The sequence below is a fragment of the Conger conger genome, chromosome 3, assembly GCF_963514075.1.
Source record: "Conger conger chromosome 3, fConCon1.1, whole genome shotgun sequence".
Lineage (NCBI taxonomy): Eukaryota > Metazoa > Chordata > Actinopteri > Anguilliformes > Congridae > Conger > Conger conger.
In genome coordinates, this window is record NC_083762.1 from 15,836,120 (window position 1) to 15,861,119 (window position 25,000).

Sequence of the window (25,000 nt, forward strand, 5' to 3'; positions counted from 1 at the left end):
AAATAAAGACTCACATATAAATGTTCAAGATCTTCTTTGTATGAACATATTGTCATTTAAAAGACTGCACCAATTGTCTGCATGTACTCCATGCATGTATTAATAAAGACTGGATTCGTGCCACTGATACAATCTTTAACATGTCGCCTACACATTGTATGACATTACACCCACCGTGCTTGTGGGCGCCCAGCCAATTACATGTGGATCATCTTATTCTACCATGAGGGAAAACAATCCAACTGCTAATGTCCTGGACTGAAAAATAGATTTAACAATATGTTGTTGTCCCGAACGCCCCAAAACAAAAATAATATTAATATCGGTACCGTACATTTTCTGTTACTTTCGGTGAACGGCGACTGGAATCGCGGGGATAAGGTCATGGTTGAATAACTTAAGTAAAGCAGAAACCTCACTACTGGAGGCAGACTGAACCCTTGTGACTGAATACCCAAGACTTTGGCCAAGCTGAGGTCACAGTAGAAAGGTCTACTCTGGATCTTATTGGCTGGACCGAACAGTACCAGCAGAAGCTGATTGGTCCACGACAACATAATCTCAAGGCCATTAAACAGCTGATTTTTCATTCACATTAGTCAATTACAGCATTCTATTTGATACATAATGCAATTGATTTAGTCCACGATACACTGTAGGGGTCCAATTTCATATCATTTTTGGCAAATGGAGATTTAAGCTTTTAAAACCACACCAGGAGAAGGAAGTGTTTAGATTTTTCTGAACAAAATCACATCAGGCTTTAGAGTTGCTGCCAATTATGTCGACTATCAGTGACCCTGAACACTGAAATAAATAACCAAGGCAGAGGTAAGTTAAATTAATTGGGCCCCGCTGTTGATATTTCAACCTACTATTTGAAGCCCAAGAGTCTAGCCAGCCCGTACCAGCATTTCCTGCTTTCCAGCTAGCGCGTTAGCATTAGCCCTTCGCCCAGTTTAAGATGCCAGTCAGATCCAGAGTAGGCCTGTTGCTAGGACCTCAGCTTGGACACCCAACACACACACACACACACACAAGCCCACAAAGTAGACCGGAGCCCCAGCACCTGGAGAAAAAAAAAAAAGAGGTAAAACCAGGAAAGGACGCCAATCGAAGATCCTAACGGGGACGGCACCCTGCAGAGAAGGAGTGCTCAAGTTAAACTGGCGGAAGTCAGGCGAGAGAAGGAGAGAGAGGCAGAGAAAGAAAAGGAGGGAGAGAGAGAGAGAGAGAGAGAGGAGAGAGACCCGCTCGTCCCCGCCGGGGGCGGAAGGCAGCGTTACCTGGCGCAGGTTTCGGGTGACGCGGACGTCGTGCCAGGCGTTGTCGTTGAACTTGCCGTTGACGGGCTCCACCAGGGCCTCGAAGGCGCCGGAGCCCAGGTTGATGACCAGCCAGACGGCGCCGCTCTTCAGCGACAGGTTGACGTAGTCGGCCGACTTGCCCGTGTGCAGCATCAGCCCGTTGCGCTGCAGGGTGCGGAAGGACAGCGTGATCTCGTCCGTGCTGCTCTGGATGGGCGTCAGGGACAGGTCGTAGCAGAAGAACTCGTTGCCCTTGAAGGTGGCCACCGACTCCTCCTTCCCTGGGGGGCGGAGAGGCGAGAGAAAGAGGGGGAAAGGGGAAGGTCAGGGCGGAGGCGTTTCCCGCTTTCTTTAGCCTTTTGCTTTTCCTCCGTTCTTCAACCCGTTTTTGGAATGACTAATTTGCGACCTCACGCATTGAGGAGAACCAAGTTCTGTTCTCTAGAAGATGATCACAGCTACTTCCGTGACATATAAATCCTAAGTGAAGCCTGAAAATCAAAAAAATACTGAAACCAAATTTTGTTTTCATTGTTGTGCCAAACAGCTGAGTAAATCAGAGGTGTCAGATTTCTGTGTCCCTTCAATCAATAGCCAATGTCGGCCCAAGGAATAGGGTGTGTAAACTATTTGGCCTGTCAGTCATGAAACGTGCGCACACACAGGAATCCAGTAGACACTGTGGCCCAACGGGACCAGAGTTGTACACCCTGGTACCGCATCCTCACAGCATCACCCGGCTAAGACCAAAGGCCAGCTGTCCTCCCCTCGAGCAGCTGATGGAGGAGCCTTCCACGCTAACACCACGCCAATATCTCCACGACCACAGCTAGGAGGCTCATTAACGAGAACCAATCCCAGCAACAAATAAAGCGGTTAATCCGAGTGCCTTCTGCCGCGAGGAACGTCTTATTAGCACCCCGCTAACACCAGGGGAAAGCCCCAGCCTCCGTTTCCATCCCAACTGAACTCGCATCATATAGAGAGCAACCCCTCCCCTCGCCCCAACGATCTCCTTGATTCACGAGGATAATATCAGTCTCGTAAAATCTCATCTGCTCCCTAACAAGCTCTGGATGAGCTCTCTCCCAGTAAATGAGCTTTTTTTCCCCATGCGGTGTGGGGATTCCTGAGACGAACAGATGGTTTAATCCCATTTATTCCAAAGTAATAGCCGCAATATCGCAGCGATTGCTGCCGGCGGTCCATAGGAGGCCGGGAGTTTGAAGAGGGAGAGCAGAGGTAATTAGAGGAGTGCGAGGAGAGTCTGTGCGCTGCTGACGGGTGGGAACACGCTTGTATAACGCAGGATCACATGTGTATAACGTAGGATCACGCGTGTATAACGTAGGATCACATTTGTATAATGCAGGATCACGCGTGTATTACGTAGGATCACGCATGTATAACGTAGGATCACACGTGCATAAAGTGGGATCACACGTGTACAATTACTGTCACCTTCCTGTCAGCTTTGACCAGTCTGGCCATTCTCCTCTGACGTCTCTCATCAACCAGGCATTTCTGTCTGCAGAACTGCTGCTCACTGGATTTTTTTAGATTAAAAAAAATTTTTTTTTTGCAAACTCTGGAGACAAGCGTGAAAATCCCAGGAGATCAGCAGTTTCTGAGATTCTCAAACCACCCTGTCTGCCACCAACAATCATTCCACGGTCAAATGAGTTCCCCATTCTCATTAACTGAAGCTCCTGACCCGTATCTACACGATTGTATGCATTGCACTGCTGCCACACAATAATCGGATAAATAAGTAGATGTAATAAAGTTCCTAATAAAGTGCTCGGTGAGTGTATATTCCGAATACATTATTTAAATAAAGTGCCCTAAGGAAGCTTGGCCTTTAAGCAAACATCCCTGCTTCAGTTAGTAGGATGCTTTCTGAGGTGGACTAACAGCGAAGCCCGTAACCATGGCGATGCCATTACCGCGCTCTCCTGCTGCCATTTTGGGAAAAGGTTCAGCTGTTCACTCGACCCGGGAGGGTGAGCAGAACCGAAGGGGTCATCACCCTGTCACACAAACACTCCTCCAACATGGCGGAAGCAATCCTCCTGTCCCAAACGGCCTCATAACTACTGTGACCTTAATATATGTACTGTCCACTAAACACATGGGAGGTGACACTGGCTCAGGAAGTATGAGCAGTAGTCTGGCAGTCAGAGGGTTGCTGGTTCGATTCTGCCCTGGGTGTGTCTTAATTATCCCTCAGCAAGACACCTAACCCCTAATTTCTCCCGACAAGCTGGTTGGTGCCTTGCTTGGCAGCCAATCGCCATTGGAGTGTGTGTGTGTGTGTGTGTGTGTGTGTGTGTGTGTGTGTGTGTGAATGGGTGAATGAGAAACATCAATTGTAGAGCACTTTGGATAAAGGCGCTATACAAATGCAGACCATTTACATACTGCCTACTGTCTAGTGCAGTTTAGTGCCTATATTAGTGCACACTGTGCTCCAGAATACAGAGTACACTGGATGAAGTAAAGTAGGCAAAAAGATTCCGGAGCACACTTCAGGAAGTAAACCATACTTTTAAGGTGGAAGAGGCAGAGCCATTTTTGGATCCAATCACAGTCCAATAAATCAGGGGGTTACTTATGACACACTAGAGTAGCGTACTGTTGGAAGTAGTTAGGATGCTGTTTGAGGCAAACCCAGGAAATAAGTATGTCATCCTGGTACACAATATTCAGAGAAAAGTTAACAACCTTCTCTTCCAGTGCACTCAATAGTAAGTTTTGGACAAAGCCCCAGTACACAACTTGATGAACTCCCCAAAGAGATTGCAGAGTAGAGAATAAATAAGGCTATTGAAACCGCTGAGTAAAACATCCAATATTCATTACAGACACGCTCTGTGTTTGTGTAGGACAGGAAACTGGAGTGATATGAGCTCATGTGGAACTGGTGTCCACAGCACACTGCAGTCCCCAAACCGCTGATGTTGTGCTAACAAAGCATGTTAAATGGCCCAATGCAACGATTTGCAATTATATACCAAAAAAAAAGAAAAAGAAAAAAATTGTTAACTGTAGTCTGTGACAGACGTCTGTGAGGGGGTGTCAGTCAATAAAGATGTTGGTGGTTTGAATTGAACACTGGCTCTTTTTTATTATTCTGTTTTGCTTAAGCCCAGATGACAATAAAATAGCTGTTATTAAAAATGTTTTTTTGAATGACTACTGACAGGTAAATGGGGAGAGGAAGATGTATGTTTCGCCGATTCGCCTCAGTAGATGTCTGACGCTGTTTTGTATCCATGGTACCACGTATTTCATTTTCTAAAACTCGTCTCACCCATAATTCATTACCCGGTGAACGGGAATTATGATAGAGGTTTGGAGAGACATGCGAGATCTCGTACAGGCTGTCCAAAGGCGCAAAGCATCATTTTGAAGGAGAGCAACGGAACATCTGTTTAACATAAATATTCTCAGGCAGAAGCGTCGAATAGATTGTAATGGATGTGAAAAGTTGTACTCCGGCAAATCAATTCTCTTTCCGAAACAGGCCCCGTCTCTCCATGCTGTAATATCTCTAATCCCTTCTCCCGGTAGACTGTCTGCTCTAATAAGCCAAAGATCCCGGCGTACAACAGAGCCGCGATGAAGCGCGCTTCGCCCACCCCCGCCGCGCTAAACTTACGCAGCTCTTTCAAACGGAAATTAATATGAAGACGTCTTTCCAACCTTCTGCCGTACTGAAATCTCGCTTATATTTCTGAAGAGAGTATTGATGTTGGTTGACTGGCTAGCAAAAGGAGAGGATTGAAGCTGGTTCTACGTTCCGCCGTAATCTTTCAATCTCCTAATGCTACAGGTGGCCACATAATAGAGGAAATCCAGTCCCACTGCCGGGAGCGCTTACCTGTTATTGCCAAAAGCGGCCGTTTTCTCTCCGCTCATTCCGTGGCACAATGTGCATTTTACCGCCTCGTTTATAGGAATTCCTGACACGGCAGAAACCACTCAACCCGCCTGTTCCCTCCCGTCTTTCTTTAGAAGCAGGGCCGTCAAAGCAAAGCTCCCGGTTTTATTTGCACCCAGCGCCAAACCACATTTCAGGTCCGGATGAAAATAAAAATGTTATATTTTCATACCCTGTTCCAGACATCCGAAGAAGCATTTTACATTTCAACAGCTGTCCACCTGTTGCACAATAACCGTGATACAGTTGCTGGCAAGCTGGCTGGGTAATGATGTTTCTCCGGTTAAACGTGTTAGATTATATACGGTATTGGCCTACAATTTTTCAGCTCTGAAAAATACATTCTATGAAAGTGTCTGTCACTTGTACTTGACCGTTCAAGCCAGGAAATGGCAGCCTTTGTAAAAACAAATTAGAGTAGATTAGATTGTACTTTTTGTCATTGCCTTCTAAGGCAATGAAATGCATCCTCTGCATTTAACCCATCCTAGTTACCTAGGAACAGTGAGCAGACATAGTACGGTACCTAGTACCCTGGTGAATGGCAATGGCAGGAGTACACCAAGGGGAATTTACCCTCTCTAATTAACCTGACCTGCATGTGTTTGGACTGTGGGAGGAAACAGGAGTACCTGGAGAAGACCCACACAGACACGGGGAGAACATGCTAACTCCACACAGGAAGGTCCGGGTGGGGCTCGAACCCACAACCCCAACGGTGCTACCCACTGCGCCACCGTGCCACCCAACCACCATGCCCATGCCTGAATTTAGGTATTTTGTGAGTGCTTCTGGATTATTTTAACTGCATGAATGACAAAACACAGAGATCTTAGCAAGGAGAACACACCATCCGCCATGGGACATCTGGACTCGGGCGACATTGGTGGGAAGAGCAGTCCTCTGGCAGTTGGAGGGCTGCCGGTACAATCCCGCCCTGGGTGTGTCAAAGTGTCCTCAAGCAAGACACCTAAACCCCAAATGCTCCTGACGAGCTGGTTGGTGCCTTGCATGGCGGCCAGTCACCATTGGTGTGTGAGTGTGTGTATGAATGGGTGAATGAAAAGCATCAATTGAACAGCGCTTTCGATAAAGGCGCTATATAAATGCCAACCATTTCCCATAACACGTATAGATACCATATGGTGCACATGGTGACTGTTTTTATTGCAAAGTTAGTCTGTATAAACCGGATATTTTCGAAGGTGGCCTGACAGTAATAATGTAAGCACATGAGCAATGCGTACATATAGAGGTCCTGCTAGGGCCCGCTGCCGTTCGTCAGCAGACCCCCTCTCCCAGCGTAGGGGCCCGGGGCCAGCCGAACCACCTCACGTCCCCGGGCGTCCGAGCCGCGCTACGCTAAGCCGGATGGAGTTACAATCCGATGCGCGATCGATGCCATTGAGTCGAGTTACCATGGGGACACACAGGAAGTGGGGAACGCGTCGCTAATGGAAGGCGAAACAAAAACAGGCGAATTCAATATCCCCGATTGAGTTTCCGGGACAGTTTTCACGGGCGAAAAACTTATCCGTGCGGACAGGCGGGTACAACAATAACAGACGGCCGTTTCTATTACGGGCGGGCAGATAGCGAGAGCTGCTGACAGTTTCTCTGGCAAAAGAGGATTTTTAATATTTATCATCTCTAATGCATTCTGTGGGACAAACGCACTGACATATTGTCTGCCCTGCATAGGCTATGCACCTCATATTACTAGCGAGCTTCAAAAATTATAACTCCACGGACACAAAACCGATTTCAGACAATGGTGATAAATATTGGCAGAAAATGAATGTGCCATGTCTACCATTGCCAGAGCAGCTCACAGTCCCTCGCACTTATTTCCCAAATGTATCATGTCAAATATATTTTCATCTACTCTGACTGTACACAGAATAAAGCTCATCATTCCAATGCCTGACCACATGAGCATATTCTGTCGGAACTGAAGCCAAAGTGAACCGTTTCGAAAAGCAGCGTGCTGTCGAAGACACTGTCAAGCTTTCGACAGTAGTTCCCGTGGTCTAAAATAGCATGCTGTACTAAATGCCTCTGATTTTAGAAAGTTTGGCGTATTTTCAGAATTTCGAAAATGTCATTCGGAAAAATTCTTCATTTGCAGTTTGCGGCTTCAAGCTTTCAGTGTAAGAACCTGTGCATGAAACATTATTTGAAACTAATGATTTCATGATTACTGATTTAAGTTAACTGTAGCATATATTTCATCATTCTATTATTCATGTATGTATAAATTAGATGTATGAATTTTCCATCTTTGATCTTGGCCTGCAGGCATGAGCTCTCGGTCCAAGTCCCGAAGGGTAAATCTCCACCAGGGGGGCGGTTTCCCCGTGCAGGATGGCCGAGTTCACCGGATAACCAAGAAACGTCACAGATCTGGAACATGGACTGAAGTAAAAAGAGCTGCTCCCGGTTTTTACTCAGCACAGTTATCCAGCTAACTCGGTAAACCTGCTTCGTGATACAGGCCTCTGGGCTGCCCAAACTTGCTTCGCGAGATTTTCATTTTAACCTACTGTAGTTTCGAGCACATGTGATTAGCAGCTCGTCGAGATCTCTGGTCTTTGAATGAGGTGTGCAGGTGTGTTTGGAGTGAAAACCGAATTAGATCTCCAGGAACAGGGTTGGGCAGCCCTGCTCTAGCTGTTGACTGAGGTGTGCTTTGTTAGGGTTGGAGTGAAAACCTACAGGATGGTAGATCTCCCGGAACAGGGTTGGGCAGCCCTGCTCTAGCTGTTGACTGAGGTGTGCTTTGTCTGGGTTGGTGTGAAGCCTACAGGACGGTAGATCTCCAGGAACAGGGTTGGGCAGCCCTGCTCTAGCTGTTGAATGAGGTGTGCTTTGTTAGGGTTGGAGTGAAGACCTACAGGACGGTAGATGTCCAGGAAAAGCCCTGCTGTTCAACACAAAACACCCCACCCCTTCGAAAAACCAAAATAAAACTAAACTAAAAGATATTGTCTGTTGGAGAGATGGTGATAAATGAGAAGCCCTGCAGGCCTGGAGGAAGTCCTGCTCTCCCAGACTCTCCCGCAGACAGGAAGAGGCGCAGACAGGCTGTTTAGCTTTAGCGCCGGGCCATATTTCACATCCACGCTACTCCCCTGGAGAAAGCACCATCTCAGTGTGATTCATTTCAATGAAATAAAGTTCCACAGACCCAGTCCTGCAAAGCACAACATGACAACGCAATATGAATTCCTTACCAACACACAACAGAGATATGGGAACACTTCTAATCAACACCCCACCAACAATATCGAACATCAAAACTGCTCAAAAACCCGCATTTCTCAACTTCCTCTGCCTAGCATTTTCAGGAAGATTCAAAATGTCTTAGCACTTAGTACAGTACAATGAAAAAACAAACAAAAAAGTAATTCCCAACAAGTATTTAATCCAGGATCAATGTAGACTTTGTTCCTATTACTTCTTTTGTTAAAATAATTGAGCCATTCATAGACACATAGCCATGAATACTCATATACTCATTTCAAGATTTGCCAATTGGGTTAGGAAATTTAACTTGTCAAGCAAACAGTACAGCACAGTTTCACTTTGGAAAGAAGCATCTGCCAAAAAATAAAGTCAATGTAAATATCACCGGTGAACATCTGCAGCCTATGGGCTCCCGGTGCATTCTGGGTAATCCGCCCAACTGGAGTGAACTCCTCGCCACAAATCACGAAGCCCAAGCGCTCCGTTTCTCAAACAGAGAAGGCACAGAGGAACCGGAGAGCTCCAGCCCGTTCCACTGCTGGACCCCGGCCCAGGCCTGGCTGAGCAGCTGATCGGAAATGACAGGCCTTGTACAAGCATTGCTTTTGCTGGTTACAGGGCTATCGATCCCCGCCCCGAACCCCGACCCGTTTGTGCTGGGTGTGCAGTTCGTGATTAGCGGAAGGCCCCTCGGATCTGACTGCAGCGTTACGAACCGCGAGCGCCGCATCGGATCTCCCCGTCTCTGCCAGTTTTTTAAATCAAGCTATCGATTCGCGGAGGGCTTTAGCACTTGCCGTTACACAGTGTGTTGGCACAGCAGACGCCGTTATCCGGGGCGACTGCCACTGCTTATCTTTTTAAAACATCATCATCGTTTTACATGGGTTTTCATTGTCTGCCGATGCAAGTTCCAGCTCAAACTGGCAACCCCGCTAGTCAGTTCCCAGGCATAGGCACCAGCCCACATGTTCACTCACTGCTGCTGTTTCCCAGTGTACCATTTTAGGTGCATTTGCACCTGAAAATAGTTGTGTGCTAACTGGAAAAATAGGCATTTATTAGTACATCTACAAATTGGTATGCACTGGGATTCAACGTGCTCCCATTCTCCAAGCACGTACAGTATCTTTGGGCTGCCACTAATCTTTCTGAATTCTCCATTTCCATCCAGCATTGTTTTTCATTTTACTCATGTTCCAGCCTTCAAACAAAAAAAACCCCCAAATGATCTTCCCCCTGTCTCCCCAGACAGCCATCAACAACAAGCGATTTCACTTTGGAACCGATGGCAAAGACTGCCCCTTCCCAGAATGCACCAGGCACCCACAGGCTGGAGGTGTCAGAGATATTCCTCTCTTCATTCCTTTTGGACCACCTCACCCTTACAAAAAAATTGCATGTGAATCAGAACTTTCCCCATGTAAAAATCACAATTTATCATAATTTAACTTTTTCACATATGTAAAGAAACTGTCACATGTGAACTGGACATTTTCCACATGTTAATGGAAATGTCCACATGTGCAAAGAAAATAGGTCACATTGAGTCATTTGCATCATGTGAAAACATGTGAACTGAAGCAGCATAGGTTACCTCTTTTATCATATTAGTGGGATTCATTTTATAGTTCACATGTGTACTCTTCACATGTTGGGTGTTCACGTGTGGTTTTTGAACACGTGTGATTTCCGTGAGGGCTGATAAAGGTTCTGGAGCAGGACCGTCACATACGTAAGAGCGCGAGCCGCAGCAGGGGTACTCGAGCCCAAAAACACACCACGTCTAGTTGTTCTGGCGCGTACTTAAAGGTCAGAACGGACGTTTGGGCGAAGTGAGGCGGGAGGTCCACAGAAAGGCCAGCGTCCGTCACCGCTTGGCCTCTCCGCCCCCGGCTCGCCTCGGCCGATCTTTAGCGCATCGATCGCACCGCCTGCCCAGCCATTTTGGAAAAAAGCGCACACGAAAACTGGCCTGTTTCAAGTGCGGTTGAGTGGTCGGAGTCCCCGGAGAAGGAGATGAAGTGGAGAGATTTTCTCCCGTGTAAATATTTCAGTTTAGTATCGATATCTCCAGGTGTGAAGTGAACTGTGTGGTTGTTCTTTCCCCGGCCGGAGCAGCCGGCCCTGCAGCCGAACACGGGTCCGTGTTCCACGGAGACTTTTACAAACATAAACGTCAAACATAAGCAATACAAAACTCAGATCATAAACAAGGAATCGGGTTTGTTTTTGGTCGCCGCTGGAGTGAAACCAGTCTTAAGTCAGGTAACAAGACCAATGAAAAGATCCATCGGTCATCTATCAAACCCGCTTATTCCTCATGTTGCTGGAGCCTATGCCAGCAGGTCTTGGGCAGGAGGCCCACTGAAACCAGTCAGTAAGTCATTTCCTGAAAAGTCACAGCTATGGCTTCAGATTTCGATTTGCGGACACCGTCACACAGTCCGTGGGGGGTCTGCGTCGTTCATAAAAACCCCGTCGATGAGGGTAATTCTCAGAAACAAGCCCTTTTACCAGGACAGAAAGTGTTTAGTAAGTGCCTATAAAGTTCATGGTGCCTCGGGACTTGTGAAGGAGCTTTAAAAAGCCACTTTACATGGAAAGAGTGCTCCATTAAACTGGAATGAATTGGCCACACTTAGGAACGGTCAGAGGGCGTTCTTTTTTTCAACCGACACATTAAATCTAATTTCAGCGTCAATCACAATCTCGGCGGTTGTGGAAAGACATCGGAAGATGAGTAAACAACCTTTCCACGTCTTTTTCTGTTTCTCTGATGACGCGTGGACAACATCATGACGTACAAACAAAACCTGAAACCCAGAAAATGTTCTGAGAACATTCAGTATCGCTGTCAATAGAAGGTTCTAAGAAGGTTCCACCATAATGTTACAAAAGTACCGTTCCTGGAATGTTCTAGAAACATGCGAGTATGTAAGAATCTTTTACTTCATCATATTGTTCACAAAACGTTCCCCAGACAATGTCCCCACAATGTTCTGGAAACAACAGCTTATTCACAAAGCTTTTAGAATGTTGCATGGAACATTCCCAAGTCGGCCAAAACATAACGTTCAGGTAACCTGCAATAAGGTTCATGTAACGTAACCGCAGAGTTGTGATAACGTTAAGAAAAATTGCATACAAACATTCTAAAAACTTGACAAATTGAACTTCCTGGGAGCCAAAACTAACCTCCAGAAAACGTTCAAGAAGAACTTCAAATTGTTAGCTGGGAAGCAGTCTGTCTATAACAGTCAGTCTAGACAGAAACTCCATTGGACACAGGGTAAACTCTGGCCAATGGCTGACCTTTAATCAACAATTATTTGGCTGTTATAATAAACTCTAATCAATGCAATAGTTGTTATTACCTTTAAAAAATAAATGACAGAAAAGCAACAAATCAGCAAGTGGGCCTTGTTCAACCTTAATTCGTTGCATCAGTTTGTATTAATAAAAAGGCGTTGGTGTCGAACTAAACGGAATGTTCATTTATAATCGTTCAACACTAACTGTTTGTTGCTGATAGTTCGCCTCGAACGTCTGCTACCTTGAACGCACATCAGATGCAGTCCGTCTACAACCGGCTCAGTCAGAGACCAGACAGAAACTCCATTGGACACAGGTTAGGCTGCCTTAATTACTGTCCTATTCCGGCACGTTCCTCGGGGAATGAGAGTCGGAACACGCAGCTCCCAGGAGCTGCCGACATCCTGACTAAACACTGCGTGTCGTTCTCCATCGGTCACTGGGTTCTGCTGCCATTTTAAGAGTCCTGTTTTTTTCGGTTCCATTATCCTTCGCCTTAGACAGATAATTTGCGGCGGTAAAGGATTAACGAGATGCACTCGCTCAGATGAAGGGAGCCTTAATTGCCAGTTGCCTGGGAAACAGCCCGTTTAACTGCCGGCTGTACATAGCGTGGCCGTTGCCTGCTAGCGCTATGCCTCTTGACTGTGCTGAACTTCATCCACACTCTGCTAATGCTACTTATGCTAACGCTAATGCATTCTCATTCTAACGCATTTTTCCATCTGACACAGCCATTGAGGCTCCGCTGCATTTACCGTTCCGAGTCTAAACAACAAACTACACGCAAGACAACCGGATGGGTAACTCCAATCCTGGAGGGCCGGTGCGGATGCAGGATTTTGCTGCCACCAATTACCCTGGCTCAGTCAGCGAATTAGCCATATGTGCCATGACCGATTCACTCGGTAAGTTGACACACAGTGACATGCTACAAGATAAGAACGTTTATCAACTGCTGTTTATATCAGGCTAAAAATTAAAGAGTATATATAAATGATTAGGCTAATTAAATAATTAAGAGCAGAAGTTGGTCTTGCCCATCCCTGGCCTAACCTGATACTTTGTTTTACAGTTGTTGTTGATGTTCTGCTTCAGTACTCGAGATGAGGTAAATAATGTATGGAGGATTTTTAAAAATGAGCCCTGGGAGAAAAAAACATGTGGGTATTTATTCAGATGATTAAGTCTCCCAGAAATGTATAATATAAACAAGATGTTATAAACAAGATGTTGATAAATTCTTCCACGGGTCCCACCCAAGAATGGTGTTGCCGTTTATGTATTTACTGTCCTTACTGTTTTCAGAGTGTTTGAATTTGAGCATTTTTCCCTGGTGGGTTTCCTGCGAAGCCCAGGCATGATTAGCGCACGTTTGATCTTGGGAAAAGGGCAACACAACAAAAACCAAAACAACATGGGAGACCAGTGCTGTGTGCTCTGTTCTGATCTACTTTAAAATCTTGCAAAATGTAAAATTGTGGCTGTGAACACAATAAAAATGACTGTCTTAACAAGCATTTTAGTCTTGTAATAAGACTTAAGATCCTATTTTTTCTCTAAAGTAGAAAATATTAGCTTTTTTCAAGCTACTGTTTGCTTGACAAGTGAAATGTTCTCACCCCATTGGCAAATCTTGAAAATGAGTCAAACTGTCTCACCTCACTGGCAATATTTCTGATTTATTTAGAAATAGAAATAGAAATAAGATCTTAAGTCTCAATATAAGACTGAAATACTTGCTGAGATTGACTTATTTTTCAGTTTTCTTGCAGTGCATAAATCATAATTGGACGCAGAAAAGAGATTATAGAGCTGTTCTTCAATGGAATGTTCCTGAATAGTGTGCTGTGTACCATAACGCGATTTCATCATGTTGAATAAGCTACACTATTAAAACTAATAGAGGAAACAGGACATAAACAAAATTATATCAGGCAAGAATTGTATGTGTGAGTTTCACTGGGAAATCAAAAGCTGCAGGCTGTAGGTTTGAATTTAGGTGCAGACTCAGCTTGCGGGATGAAAGCAGTGGTAAATCTTGCAGAATCTGCAGTATGTATAGTAACAGATAACAGGATAATAAAGGCAGAAATTCTCACTGTAAAACAAAAAGGGTGGTTTGAGGAAACTGCCTTCAACCGCTTGAGTAGGGCAGCCAGTAGCGTAGCGGCTAAGGCACATGACTGGGACCCGGGCGGTTAGTTGTTCAAACCCCAGTGCAGACACGATAAGATCTGCACAGCTGCTGGGGCCCTTGAGCAAGGCTCTAAACCCCACGTTGCTCCAGGGGGGATATGCCCCTGCCTACTCAGTCTAATCAACTGGATGAAGTGTCAGCTGAATAACATGTAGTGCTTGTAGTATTGTGTAACCTAATCAACCTTTACATTAAACAATCTTTAACGGCATTATAACAAATTATTCCATTTTGTAAGTTGAGACTACTCAATTAATTTAGTTAAATTGCATTAGGCCTTACAACTCCCAAACTGTGGTTTCTGGTGCCACTGCAACTCAAAAGGAAAAAGCAACACATAACTGATGACAGAGGCTGGAATGACTGGCAGTCATTCGCCGGGCTTCGACGAGATCGCTCCTTTCAGGGGTTAAAAAGAGAAAGTTATAATAGTGCGGAAACCCAGCCAATCGCTGGGAGACCCACATCAATCACTCTTAATGAGATGCTCTTTCAGTCTGGTTCAGCGTGAATCAGAGCTGATAAAAAGGGAAGGCGAAGGCAGAGGCTTTGTAATCTCTGGGCGCCTGACATCCCCGTTTCCCTGGGACGTTCTAATTGTATTTAATCCCGGGGAAACTGCCTCCAGAATCTGCCTACATTAATGACATTACTTAAAGTGCATTAGGCTACTCATTGTCTAAAACTGGCTCAGGCCGGGACTGTCAATACGACAAAATGTTTAAACTGGCCCGGCTGATATTGGACAGATGTTATACAAGGCTTCGGATCTGACGAGAAACGCTGAATAAACATCCAGGGGTTAAGAAAAGCAAAAAGGGGTCTCCAAAGGCTCACACTATTTATGGGGCGACATGGCTCAGGCTGTAAGAGCAGTCGTCTGGCAGTCGGTTGCCGGTTCGATCCCCCGCCCTGTGTCGAAGTGTCCCTGAGCAAGACACCTAACCCCTAAATGCTCCTGACGAGCTGGTCGGCGGCTTGCATGGCAGCCAATCGCCGTTGGTGTGTGAGTGTGTGTATGAATGGGTGAATGAGAAGCATCAGTTGTACAGCGCTTTGGATAAAGGCGCTATATAAATGCCAACCATTTATTTATATGGTGATCTTTTTATATGACAGAGATTTTAGGGTCCAGAGTCTCCGAAACTCAACCAGACACATGTACTATTTCTGTGTCCAGTTAACCCCTTACGGAATATTGAAAATATTTTATGTTTTTGAATCGATACAGTTTATTGTGGCTTTTTAGAATTAGAAACTATTTTGTTCGCTGGACCCTTGCCGTGAAAAGGACACTGACATTACCTTGATTCGCGTAGTCTGTGGGTTTCAAAATTCCCGAAAAGCTGAGGTCCCCCCCACGCATATTTTGCCACCCACATGTTGCAAAATAAGGAACTTAAAATAGGAGAGAATCGGCAGTTTTAATGCTTTTAAACAGTATATCCTGCTACCACAGTGATTGAAAATTTCACCGTGAAAAAAGGAATGAATGCAAAAAAAACCCCACACCAGGAGACTTAAGGGGTTAAGATAAACCTCCGCTAAGCTAGCAGTACTTCAAGAAATAAGCATATGGAAATGGCAGAGATGGAGGCAAGGTATGACTGTGCCCTCTTCCAGACTTAAAGCACAACCAGCTGGCCATTACCCAAATGCACTTTTAATGAACGCAGCCCACGTGACCCTGAGCCCCCTGCTAGAGCAGGCAACACTCAGCACTTAGGCCACAAAAAAAACCAAACGGCTCAAGGTATGTTTCGAAACAGGTGGTAGCTGGTATTCCGAGCCGGTCGTAGCCGGATTTCACTCCAAAATGGAGGCGAGGCTACACGCGGGCACAGTATGGAAAGGCGGGTGTGTCGAACAGAAAGGTCAGGTGTCGCACGACTGTCAGGTGTGTTCGTTCGGAAGCGAAGAACGAGAAAAGGAGAATAATCTGCGTTTCATCGCGGTTTTAACTTCACTCCGTTTGGGAACATATGATATGGGGCAATCAGCAGCTGCTATCAGACCATTTACATTCCATTACCGGCTAATGATCATTTGCATTCCAGTACCAGCTAATGGTAATGTGCATCCCATTACCAGTGTGCCATAATTTACATTCCCATACCAATTTACAATAATTGATATTCAAATACATTATTACATGAAGACCAGGCTGAAACTTCATTTGTCCTTCAAAAGTAAAATAAATGAAACTCCCTGATCTGTGCAGTAGGTAACCATAGAGCACAGCAAACACCCCAGCAACATTATAACTGCTAGATTTCTTACATATGTACTGTACATAGAAAAAAATATCATTTAACTATATTTATTCTATAAGCATACCCAGCAGCATTACAAGATTACAACCACCTGTATTTAATGTACATACACGAATGAAAAATATATACAAATGTTGATTTATGATATCATACTGTACATGCCCAAATTATGTTCTTATATTGGAAAGTTGTATGCATTCCGTAAATCCCATGAATTTCCATAATATGTTTTTTTTGTGCTGGAAATGTTATTGGCGGTTGGCCAAATATCCCTGATATTTCATATAGCATACAAATCGACCCACTGACAACTCCATGTTCCGATGTTCGGTCGTTTCTTCAGAGGTAAAGCATGAGGAGCAAACAGGACTACAGATGTGGACTAATACGGTGTGTGTGCTTGCGTGTCTGGGCGGTTGTATTTGTGCTGAACACACACGCTCCGGAGAGTGACTGACACGGAGCGGGTGAAAGCGGCCGTTCTGCCGTTATGGATGGAGGGCTTTAGAGAGAGACCTTGTGTCTGTAACTAACTTTCCCAGAAAGCCTCTCCTCTGCCTGGGTCTTTTCAGTCCGTCTCCGGGGAGGCGTTGAGTCGGCTCCCTGAAAACCCCTAATCTCCGTCTCCGGCTCTCTCTTTCTCTACATCCATCTCTCTCTAATCACTCCACGTTCCTCTCATCCCTTCTCCGAGAGGAATGAGTTAGAGGTGTGTGCGTGTGCGCGCTGAAGTGTCAGGCTGCTCTTTGTACAGGCAGTATGCGACACACTGGGAATATTAAGGCAAAAAGAGGCGGAAAAAAGAGGTTGGCTTTCTGGAATATTCATGGATGCACTTTGATGCACGGCGTTGAAATTCACGAATGACATGTTTATGAGTGAAAGGTTAGGTCAGCAAAGAAAGAAGTCAATCAACCCTTTCCCCTATTGTGCTATATGCTATAGCCTCTTAATTTTATGTTTCCATAACAGGGTGTGTGCGTGTGTGTGTGTGTGTGTGTCTGTGGGTGTGGACAGTAAGTTTACTGATTAAGAGAACATGTTTGGCATCAGAACTGCATTAATGTCCATGGCTTAATCCATCGAAAAGCACATATGAACCCTTTTAAAAAATGATAATAATTTGGTTTCCAACATGGGGCTGACCATGTCCGATTTTCACCTGAATTTGGAGTTTTTATTATCAGAACCACAGCCACGTTTAGACACGTAGCCTACAGCCGATCTCTACTGCTGCCACCCTACCCCCTAAACAGCCGAGCAGCCATTTTCTGCTTGGAGCTGAAACGTGCCATTCACCCTCTCCACCAGCAGGGGGGGCCTGGTGTCAGCTGGCAGCTCTGAGCCGGGGGCCTCCGCCTAATTAAAAACCCAGCGCGAAATCACGCCCCCCCCCCCCCCCTTACCCACTTCTCTCCCGCACTCCCACCCTCTCTCCATTAAACCATCCTTTCCCCCACCCCCGATAAAAAATGACTCTCCCGCTCCGGCTCCGACGGACCCACGCCCACACACACACACACACACACACACACACACACACTCACGCGCGTTTTCCTCCTCGCGTAATCGGCAGATGTTGGCAGTTAAATGAGGCAGGTCTAAAGGGGGACCATAATGAGGCAGGCTTCCCCCTGATTTCTGCTGTCAGACACCCACCTGCCAGGTCCCCAGCCTGGCCAGGCGCCCCCCTCCGATGGGCTCTGATGGAGGGGGAGAGACAGGTGAGCAGTCCTTCTCCTCAGCACTTCAACACCCAGCGCGTATCTGCCCAACACCCAGTGCGTATCCCCCTAACACCCAGCGCTTATCTGCCCAACACCCAGCGTGTATCCCCCTAACACCCAGCGCGTATCCCCCTAACACCCAGCGCGTATCCCCCTAACACCCAGCACGTATCCCCCTAACACCCAGTGCGTATCCCCCTAACACCCAGCAGGTATCCGCCCCACACCCAGCAGCTAGGGCTCCACGGTGCTGCCGGGAGCAGGGCTGTCACCTCACAACAAGAAGGTCCTGGGTTCCAATCCCGGCCCAGACCCGTGCTGTGCGGAGGTACATGTTTTCCGTGTTGGGTTCCGCTGGGGGTTCCTCCCGCAGTCCAAAGACATGCAGGTTAGGCTATTTGAAGGCTCTTAAGTTGCCCGTGGGTATGTGAGTGTGAGTGAATGGCGTGCGTGCCCTGCGACGGACTGGCAACCTGTCTAGGGTGTTTTTTCTGCCCGCTACCCAATGCATGCCGGTCAGTGAAAAGTTACCCTCTGTGTCAGGTATCATCACATCACGGTCCTCAAGGGCCAGGAACTGCTGGTTTCCCACACTCCCTTTACCCGGGAGTCAGGTGTGAAGACAAGTCCAGTCAATCAGAAACACTCATTATTCAGTTAATTACTTGTAGAAAAGAACACCAGGGCTGGATTTGGACTCAAGGTCCAGATTTGATGTCCCCTGATGTGAAGTGAATGGTTACGCGAACCGGGCTACATTTGGCGGAAAATGCGACGTTTTCCTGTCGACGAGGACAAGACGCATCCACGTAAAACCTGACCTATACGTTGCGGTTAACCTAATCCATTCACATCAAAACGTCTCTGGAAGCCACGACTTCCACCGATTCAGACGGCTCGGTTCCGGCCTGTGCTCATTGCAGCTTCCTGGGGCTCATCTCCGAGCAGACCTAGACCTGACACTTTTAACCTGGCAGCACGCTATTTCCATCGACCAATGGCGGTCGTCTCTGACAATCCGGGAACCAACCGGACGGCTAATGAAACTCTAAAAACGAAAAGGGAAAAACCCGGCGGTAATTTGCCCGCTGCACTCGGCGAACGCCGCGCCTTCGAACAGGCCGCATTAGCGGCACTTCAGAGCGCTGTGAAAAGGGCCTAAAAACAGCGCGGTTATTTCCCATATTACAGAAAGCACTCTTGTCTTAATATTGCTTCACCGCGGGATAAAGAAAGTGTAAACAACCCCCAATTATTCTTACAAAAGAAGCGAAGCATGGACACAGGAGTGCTGAAAAGGCAAACAAAGAGTCCCATAATTTTGGTAAATTACATAATTCACTATTAGCAAATAGCTATTTTCACCATATAAAGTGGAATAATGGAAGAACAGCAGAACATTCACATGGATATTTGTACTTTATGGAACTAAACTGAACCCATCACAAACTGACGTTGAATTCTCTGGATTTTGCAATGTGGTATTTTGTAAGGGAGACGCATGAGTATTCACAACTTTCTTGCAACGTGGACTTCACATAACACACATTCACACAAGGACATGCTTGCACACACACACACACACACACACACACACACACATGCATGCACAGTCACACGCACACAGACATGCACACACACGCACACGGACATACACACACACATGCATGCACATCACACGCACACATGCATGCACACGCACGCACACAGACATGCACACACACACACACACACACACACACACATGCATGCACATCACACGCACACAGACACACACACACACACTCACACACACACATGAAGACATGTTTTATGAGGTCCCTGAGGTACAGAGTGTTAATGAGAGTTTACCCAGTCAGGCTAACTGCTACATTATTGAACTGATCCGTATGGATCGGAGTAGCTGCAGGGGGGTGGGTGGGGGTCTTTCTCAGAGCTCTTCTTTGTAGAATCAACAAAAACAACAACAGCAGCAGGGGGGGGGGCCTGGGAAGGAAAATGGCGGGTTGGTGGAAGTCCTTCCCATCCCATTTGAAGGGATTACATTGCAATTATTTAGCCGATGCTTTTAGCCGTTGCGACTTACTTTGATTAGACTCAGCAGGGGCCAATACCCCCTGGAGCAATGCGGGGTTACTCAAGGGCCCAACAGCTGCACCGATCTTACTGTGGCGACACTGGGGCTAGTCAGCCGCAAGACTACGGGCTGCCCGTCCGGTGAAACCTCCCCCAGTTCTCTCTCCTCTAGACTGAAGTCAGGACCCAGGAGGAGAGGGACTTTGGGGGTCCAGAAGCTGGCCCTAATACTAGAGGAATAAGACGATGTCAATGCAGCTTGTCACCTGACATAGCAGCTGCTGTGCGGTTCCGCGAGTGGGATTAAAAGAGACGAGCTTTCAGGAACAGGCACGTGACAATCGGGGAGAGAGAGAAAGTGGCAGAGAAACAGGTGACTGGGGGATGGTGGGCAGTAGGGAAGAAGGCGAAAGAGGGAGGAACGAGGGAACGGACAGCTGCAGAGATGAAGAGGGGAGAACAGAGAGGGAGGAGACTACAGAGAGCGAGAGCTGATAGGGAAATGAGGTGCAGAAGGACAGAATGAGAGAGAAGAGAAAGAAGCCATGCACACTACACACACACACTACATACACACTACACACACACACTACATACATGCATGCACGCACATACACCAAAACACACTACACTTTATGCATACACACTACATGCATACACATGCACACACACACACACACTCACACACACACACACATACTACATACACACTACACACAGACACTACACACACACGCACACACATACTACATACACACTACACACACGCACACACATTCTACATACACACTAGACACAGACACTACACACACACGCACACACACACTACACACACTACACACGTACGCACACGCACGCACGGACACACACACACACTACACACACACTACACACGTACGCACACACACGCACACACACACAGGGTAACGCGAAGAGCATGTTCACTCTAATGGGGAAACTGGAGAAGAACACCTCCGGCTCTGACCTGACACTTGTTAAGGCGTGATCTGCTTTCCATTGGTGTCTTTTCATGGAAAATCAGTCCGATGGGACACCAAAACGCCCCCCCCCCCCACTCCCCATTACACGGTCCCTGCCTGCCCCCCACCCCCTGCCCCCCACCCCCTGCCCCCTGCCCCTGGAGCTCATTAACCCAACCACCCGACCCAACACAGCTCCTCACTGCTCTGCTTTGAAGTTCAGAGAACATACCCTCTGCATCAATATTTCAGCAGAACCATTACCTCTGCTGGCTCTCAAACTCAACCTCCCCCAACCTCTCTCTCTCTCTCTCCCTCCCTCTCTCTCTCACTCTCTCTTCTCTCCCGTTCTCATTTCCCTCTCTCTCCCTCCCTCCCTTTCTCATTTCCATATCTCCCACTCTCTCATTCCACCCCTTTATTTCCCTTCCCTTCTTTCTCTCATCTCGCTTTCATTCCACCCTTCTTTCTCTCCCCTTCTCTTCATCTTCTTAGCCCTGTCTTCATCATCTTCCTACCGTCTCCCTCCCTCTTTCCCCCCTCTCTATGTTTCATTCTCCCTCCCTCTTTCCCCTCCTCTCTCTGTTTCATTCTCCCTCCCTCTTTCCCCCCCTCTCTCTCTTTCATTCTACCTCTCTCCTTCTCTCTTCTTTCTTCTCATCTTCTGACTGCAACTCTGTATCTCTCCCTCTCTCCCCATATCTGCCTCTTTTTCTCTCTAATTTCTCATCGAGGAAATCATGAATGTGATTTAGTCAAAACAAGACAATCCCGACCGTTCAAAATGATATCCTGTAGGTTTGTAAAAATAAGTGAGAGAGAGAGAGAGAGAGAGAGAGAGAGAGAGAGAGAGAGAGAGAGAGAGAGAGACCGGGTACAAAACAGCCAGTGGTATAGTAGTTTGAGCAACACCTATAATTTGTGCAGCATGTAATTTCAGGAACAGATAATGCTTCACGCCACACATGCAATCAGCACCAGTGAATAATCGCCAAAACATTGGACTTGGCATCCCTTATTCCATTCTATCCCCCCCCTCAATCTCCTGAAGAGGAGAACATGTGTTTTAGCGTGCCTTCTGCCAAACACGACATCATTCTCAAACATCAATTATCAGAATGTCACGGTGTGTAGGGTGTTCTATGTTTAGCGCTGCGTGTTATCACAAATAAAGAGCTGCTCTGACTATGTAAATCGCATACTTAGTGAAATGGGCATCTCATAATAATATAAATAAATATATATTTTGTTTCCATAGACGTGACAGCTTGTGTTTCATTGTGTTCCTTTGTTGTGTTGTATTATATTGTCAGCACTGAGCATGCCTTCACAAGAATACGAACTGTGAAATAAAGGTTTGGGTGACGGGAGAGCGCTAATTGCGCCCCGGAGGTCGGCTGGCTAGGCGGTTAATGGATGTGTGTGTGCGGTAATGCGCTTGTTTTTCTCCCTCCGTTTGGTTATTTCCAGACGCGCTCATTCTTCTGCGTACGCGCTGACACGCGTTTTTGACACTTTCTAAAGCACGCTTAAGAGCGCCGTCTGTCTAGCTGTCTGCGCTCTTTCGGTCGGCTTGGCTGTGTTTGGCGGCTGTGATCGGTAATCACGCGCTCGCGTTGTGGCCTGGGGCATCTGGCGGTGACGGAACATTCTGGATCCTCGGAAACGCAGAACGGAGCGTGCCCGGAATGACGCGAGGCGGAGACTTTAAACAAAAACACGATCCTCAAATAGGCACGTCTCTGCCACGGTAGCGCTGAAACGAAGCGGCTTTAATTCTGGGTGAATCAGAAGCGCCTTCCATTTGCGATGCCGGGAGAAAGGCAAACATGACCTTTTTTTAAACAGCGCTTTGGCTAAATAGTGCTTGGGCTACTTTAGCAATAATGGGACTTGCAGCTGCATTCGCTCAGAGGTCTTAATAAGGCTAGTATCCGTGCTACTGAAATACCTACAGCATGTGTAATAGTGTAACGTGTGTAAATATGAGGATATGCAATGAGGACACATGCATACTTGCATAGGATTCTTTTTATAGTTATGACCTGGATGATAGCTATCAATCAGGCTAGAACAAATAACGTTGCTAAGTAATTACAGCTAATACCTGGTCTTATTTTATCTATAAGTCTCAAGAAACCTCTACCATGCTGAAACATACACTACAAGGGACATTCAATGAAAATAAAACCAAAAATATTTTCACGGCATCTTAATTTTCTTAATTTTGTCATTCAAGAAAGTATATCTATATGTACATGGTGGGGGGGGGGGGGGGGGGTATAGAGAGGGGGCAGTAGATACACTCTCAGAAATAAAGGTACGAAAAGTGCCTTAGAAAGGTACAAATGCTTGTCGCTCGAGTGGTACCCCCTACTGTACCCTTAGCCAGCAACATATGATTAATCTGTACATTTTTTGCTGGGAGTACCTACTCAGTTAAAAGAACATTACTGTGTTTTCAGGGTACATCTGGGAAATTTGAACAAGAATGCCCACACTCTCGCTTTATTTCTGAGAGTGAATCGGGCGGTGGGGGGTACAGAGGGGGCAGTAGGTATGGGAGGGGGGTATAGTGCGGGCAGTAGGTATGGGGGTATAGAGGGGGCAGTAGGTATGGGGGTATAGAGGGGGCAGTAGGTATGGGGGTACAGAGGGGGCAGTAGGTATGGGGGTATAGAGGGGGCAGTAGGTATGGGAGGGGGGTATAGAGCGGGCAGTAGGTATGGGGGTATAGAGGGGGCAGTAGGTATGGGGGTATAGAGGGGGCAGTAGGTATGGGGGGGTATAGCGGGGCAGTAGGTATGGGGGTACAGAGGGGGCAGTAGGTATGGGGGTACAGAGGGGGCAGTAGGTATGGGGGTACAGAGAGGGCAGTAGGTATGGGAGGGGGGTATAGCGGGGGCAGTAGGTATGGTAGGGGGGGTACAGAGGGGGCAGTAGGTATGGTAGGGGGGGTATAGCGGGGGCAGTAGGTATGGGGGTATAGAGGGGGCAGTAGGTATGGGGGTACAGCGGGGGGCAGTAGGTACAGGGTGAAGGGGGAGTCAGGGTAACTGTTCAGGGGACATTCAGCATGCTCGCTCCATCGTAGCGTAGCGCGCACGACGCCCGGGGCCTCTCTCCGCTCGGCAGTAATGAGCAGGAGCGTCTCCCAGGGAGACGGCCGCCCCGGGGCAGCGCCCGCTCACTCATCTGATCTCCACCGTTCGGCGACACTGATTGGTCGCGTACCCTCCGAGCGCGGTCCAATTAGGGCGGCCGAAAGCGTAAGCGTGCGAGAGAGAGAGAGAGAGAGGGCGCGGGGGGCTCGCCTGACGAACAGCGGACTGGACGTGCCGCTCCGGAGGACCCGCGGGGGAGAGGGGTGAGTAAGTGCTTTCCCAGCATGCACCCTGTCAGCCGTGACCCGGGGCGACGCGCCCTCCGCTCGTTAGGGAGCGGCTCAAACGAGGCTCAGACCGCGAGGAACACGCACGCGGCGGTCACTGCATCTCAAGCCGCCTTTCCTCCTCCTGATTGTCCGCCCGGGTCACCGATGAAGGTCACACGGAAGCCTCTGTCTTATGTAAGCAGTGCCTCACGCACGTCAGATATTACAGTTACATAAACTATACAAACTCATGTTTACATTTCAATCTAATCCGATATACAGTGGGTTCCATGCGTCTCAGACCGCTTTTCTAATACAAACCTTTTCAATCCAAATTATATTATCAGCAAACCAATATGAGTGAAAAGTTTAATCTTTGAAAATCAGAATTTATTTGTGCACTGGAGCTGGCATGCACAAGTTTGTGTAAAACCTGAAGATTCATGTTCATATTCATGTTCATCCCAGCGTCATTTGACAATTTTACAACGAGGATCTTGTGATGTCACTGAACGCTCTTCAAGTGTTCTTCAAGTGTCCCCATAAATGTTCAAAGGTTG

General features: G+C 47.0%; 1 protein-coding gene and 1 long non-coding RNA gene across 2 annotated transcripts in view; one reads left to right on the top strand and one right to left on the bottom strand.

Annotated features, from left to right (window-relative positions):
* nrxn2b (neurexin 2b) overlaps window positions 1–25,000 on the bottom strand; it is a 794,861-nt gene that overhangs the window by 435,679 nt on the left and 334,182 nt on the right. The window contains exon 8 of the mRNA XM_061234183.1: window positions 1,287–1,588. Coding sequence (XP_061090167.1) covers window positions 1,287–1,588 — 302 coding nt within the window. The remainder of the gene's footprint in view (window positions 1–1,286; window positions 1,589–25,000) is intronic.
* On the top strand, window positions 11,977–13,022 carry LOC133123707 (uncharacterized). The gene is made up of 3 exons (XR_009708241.1): window positions 11,977–12,127; window positions 12,546–12,719; window positions 12,887–13,022. It is a non-coding gene; the product is annotated as an uncharacterized LOC133123707 (long non-coding RNA).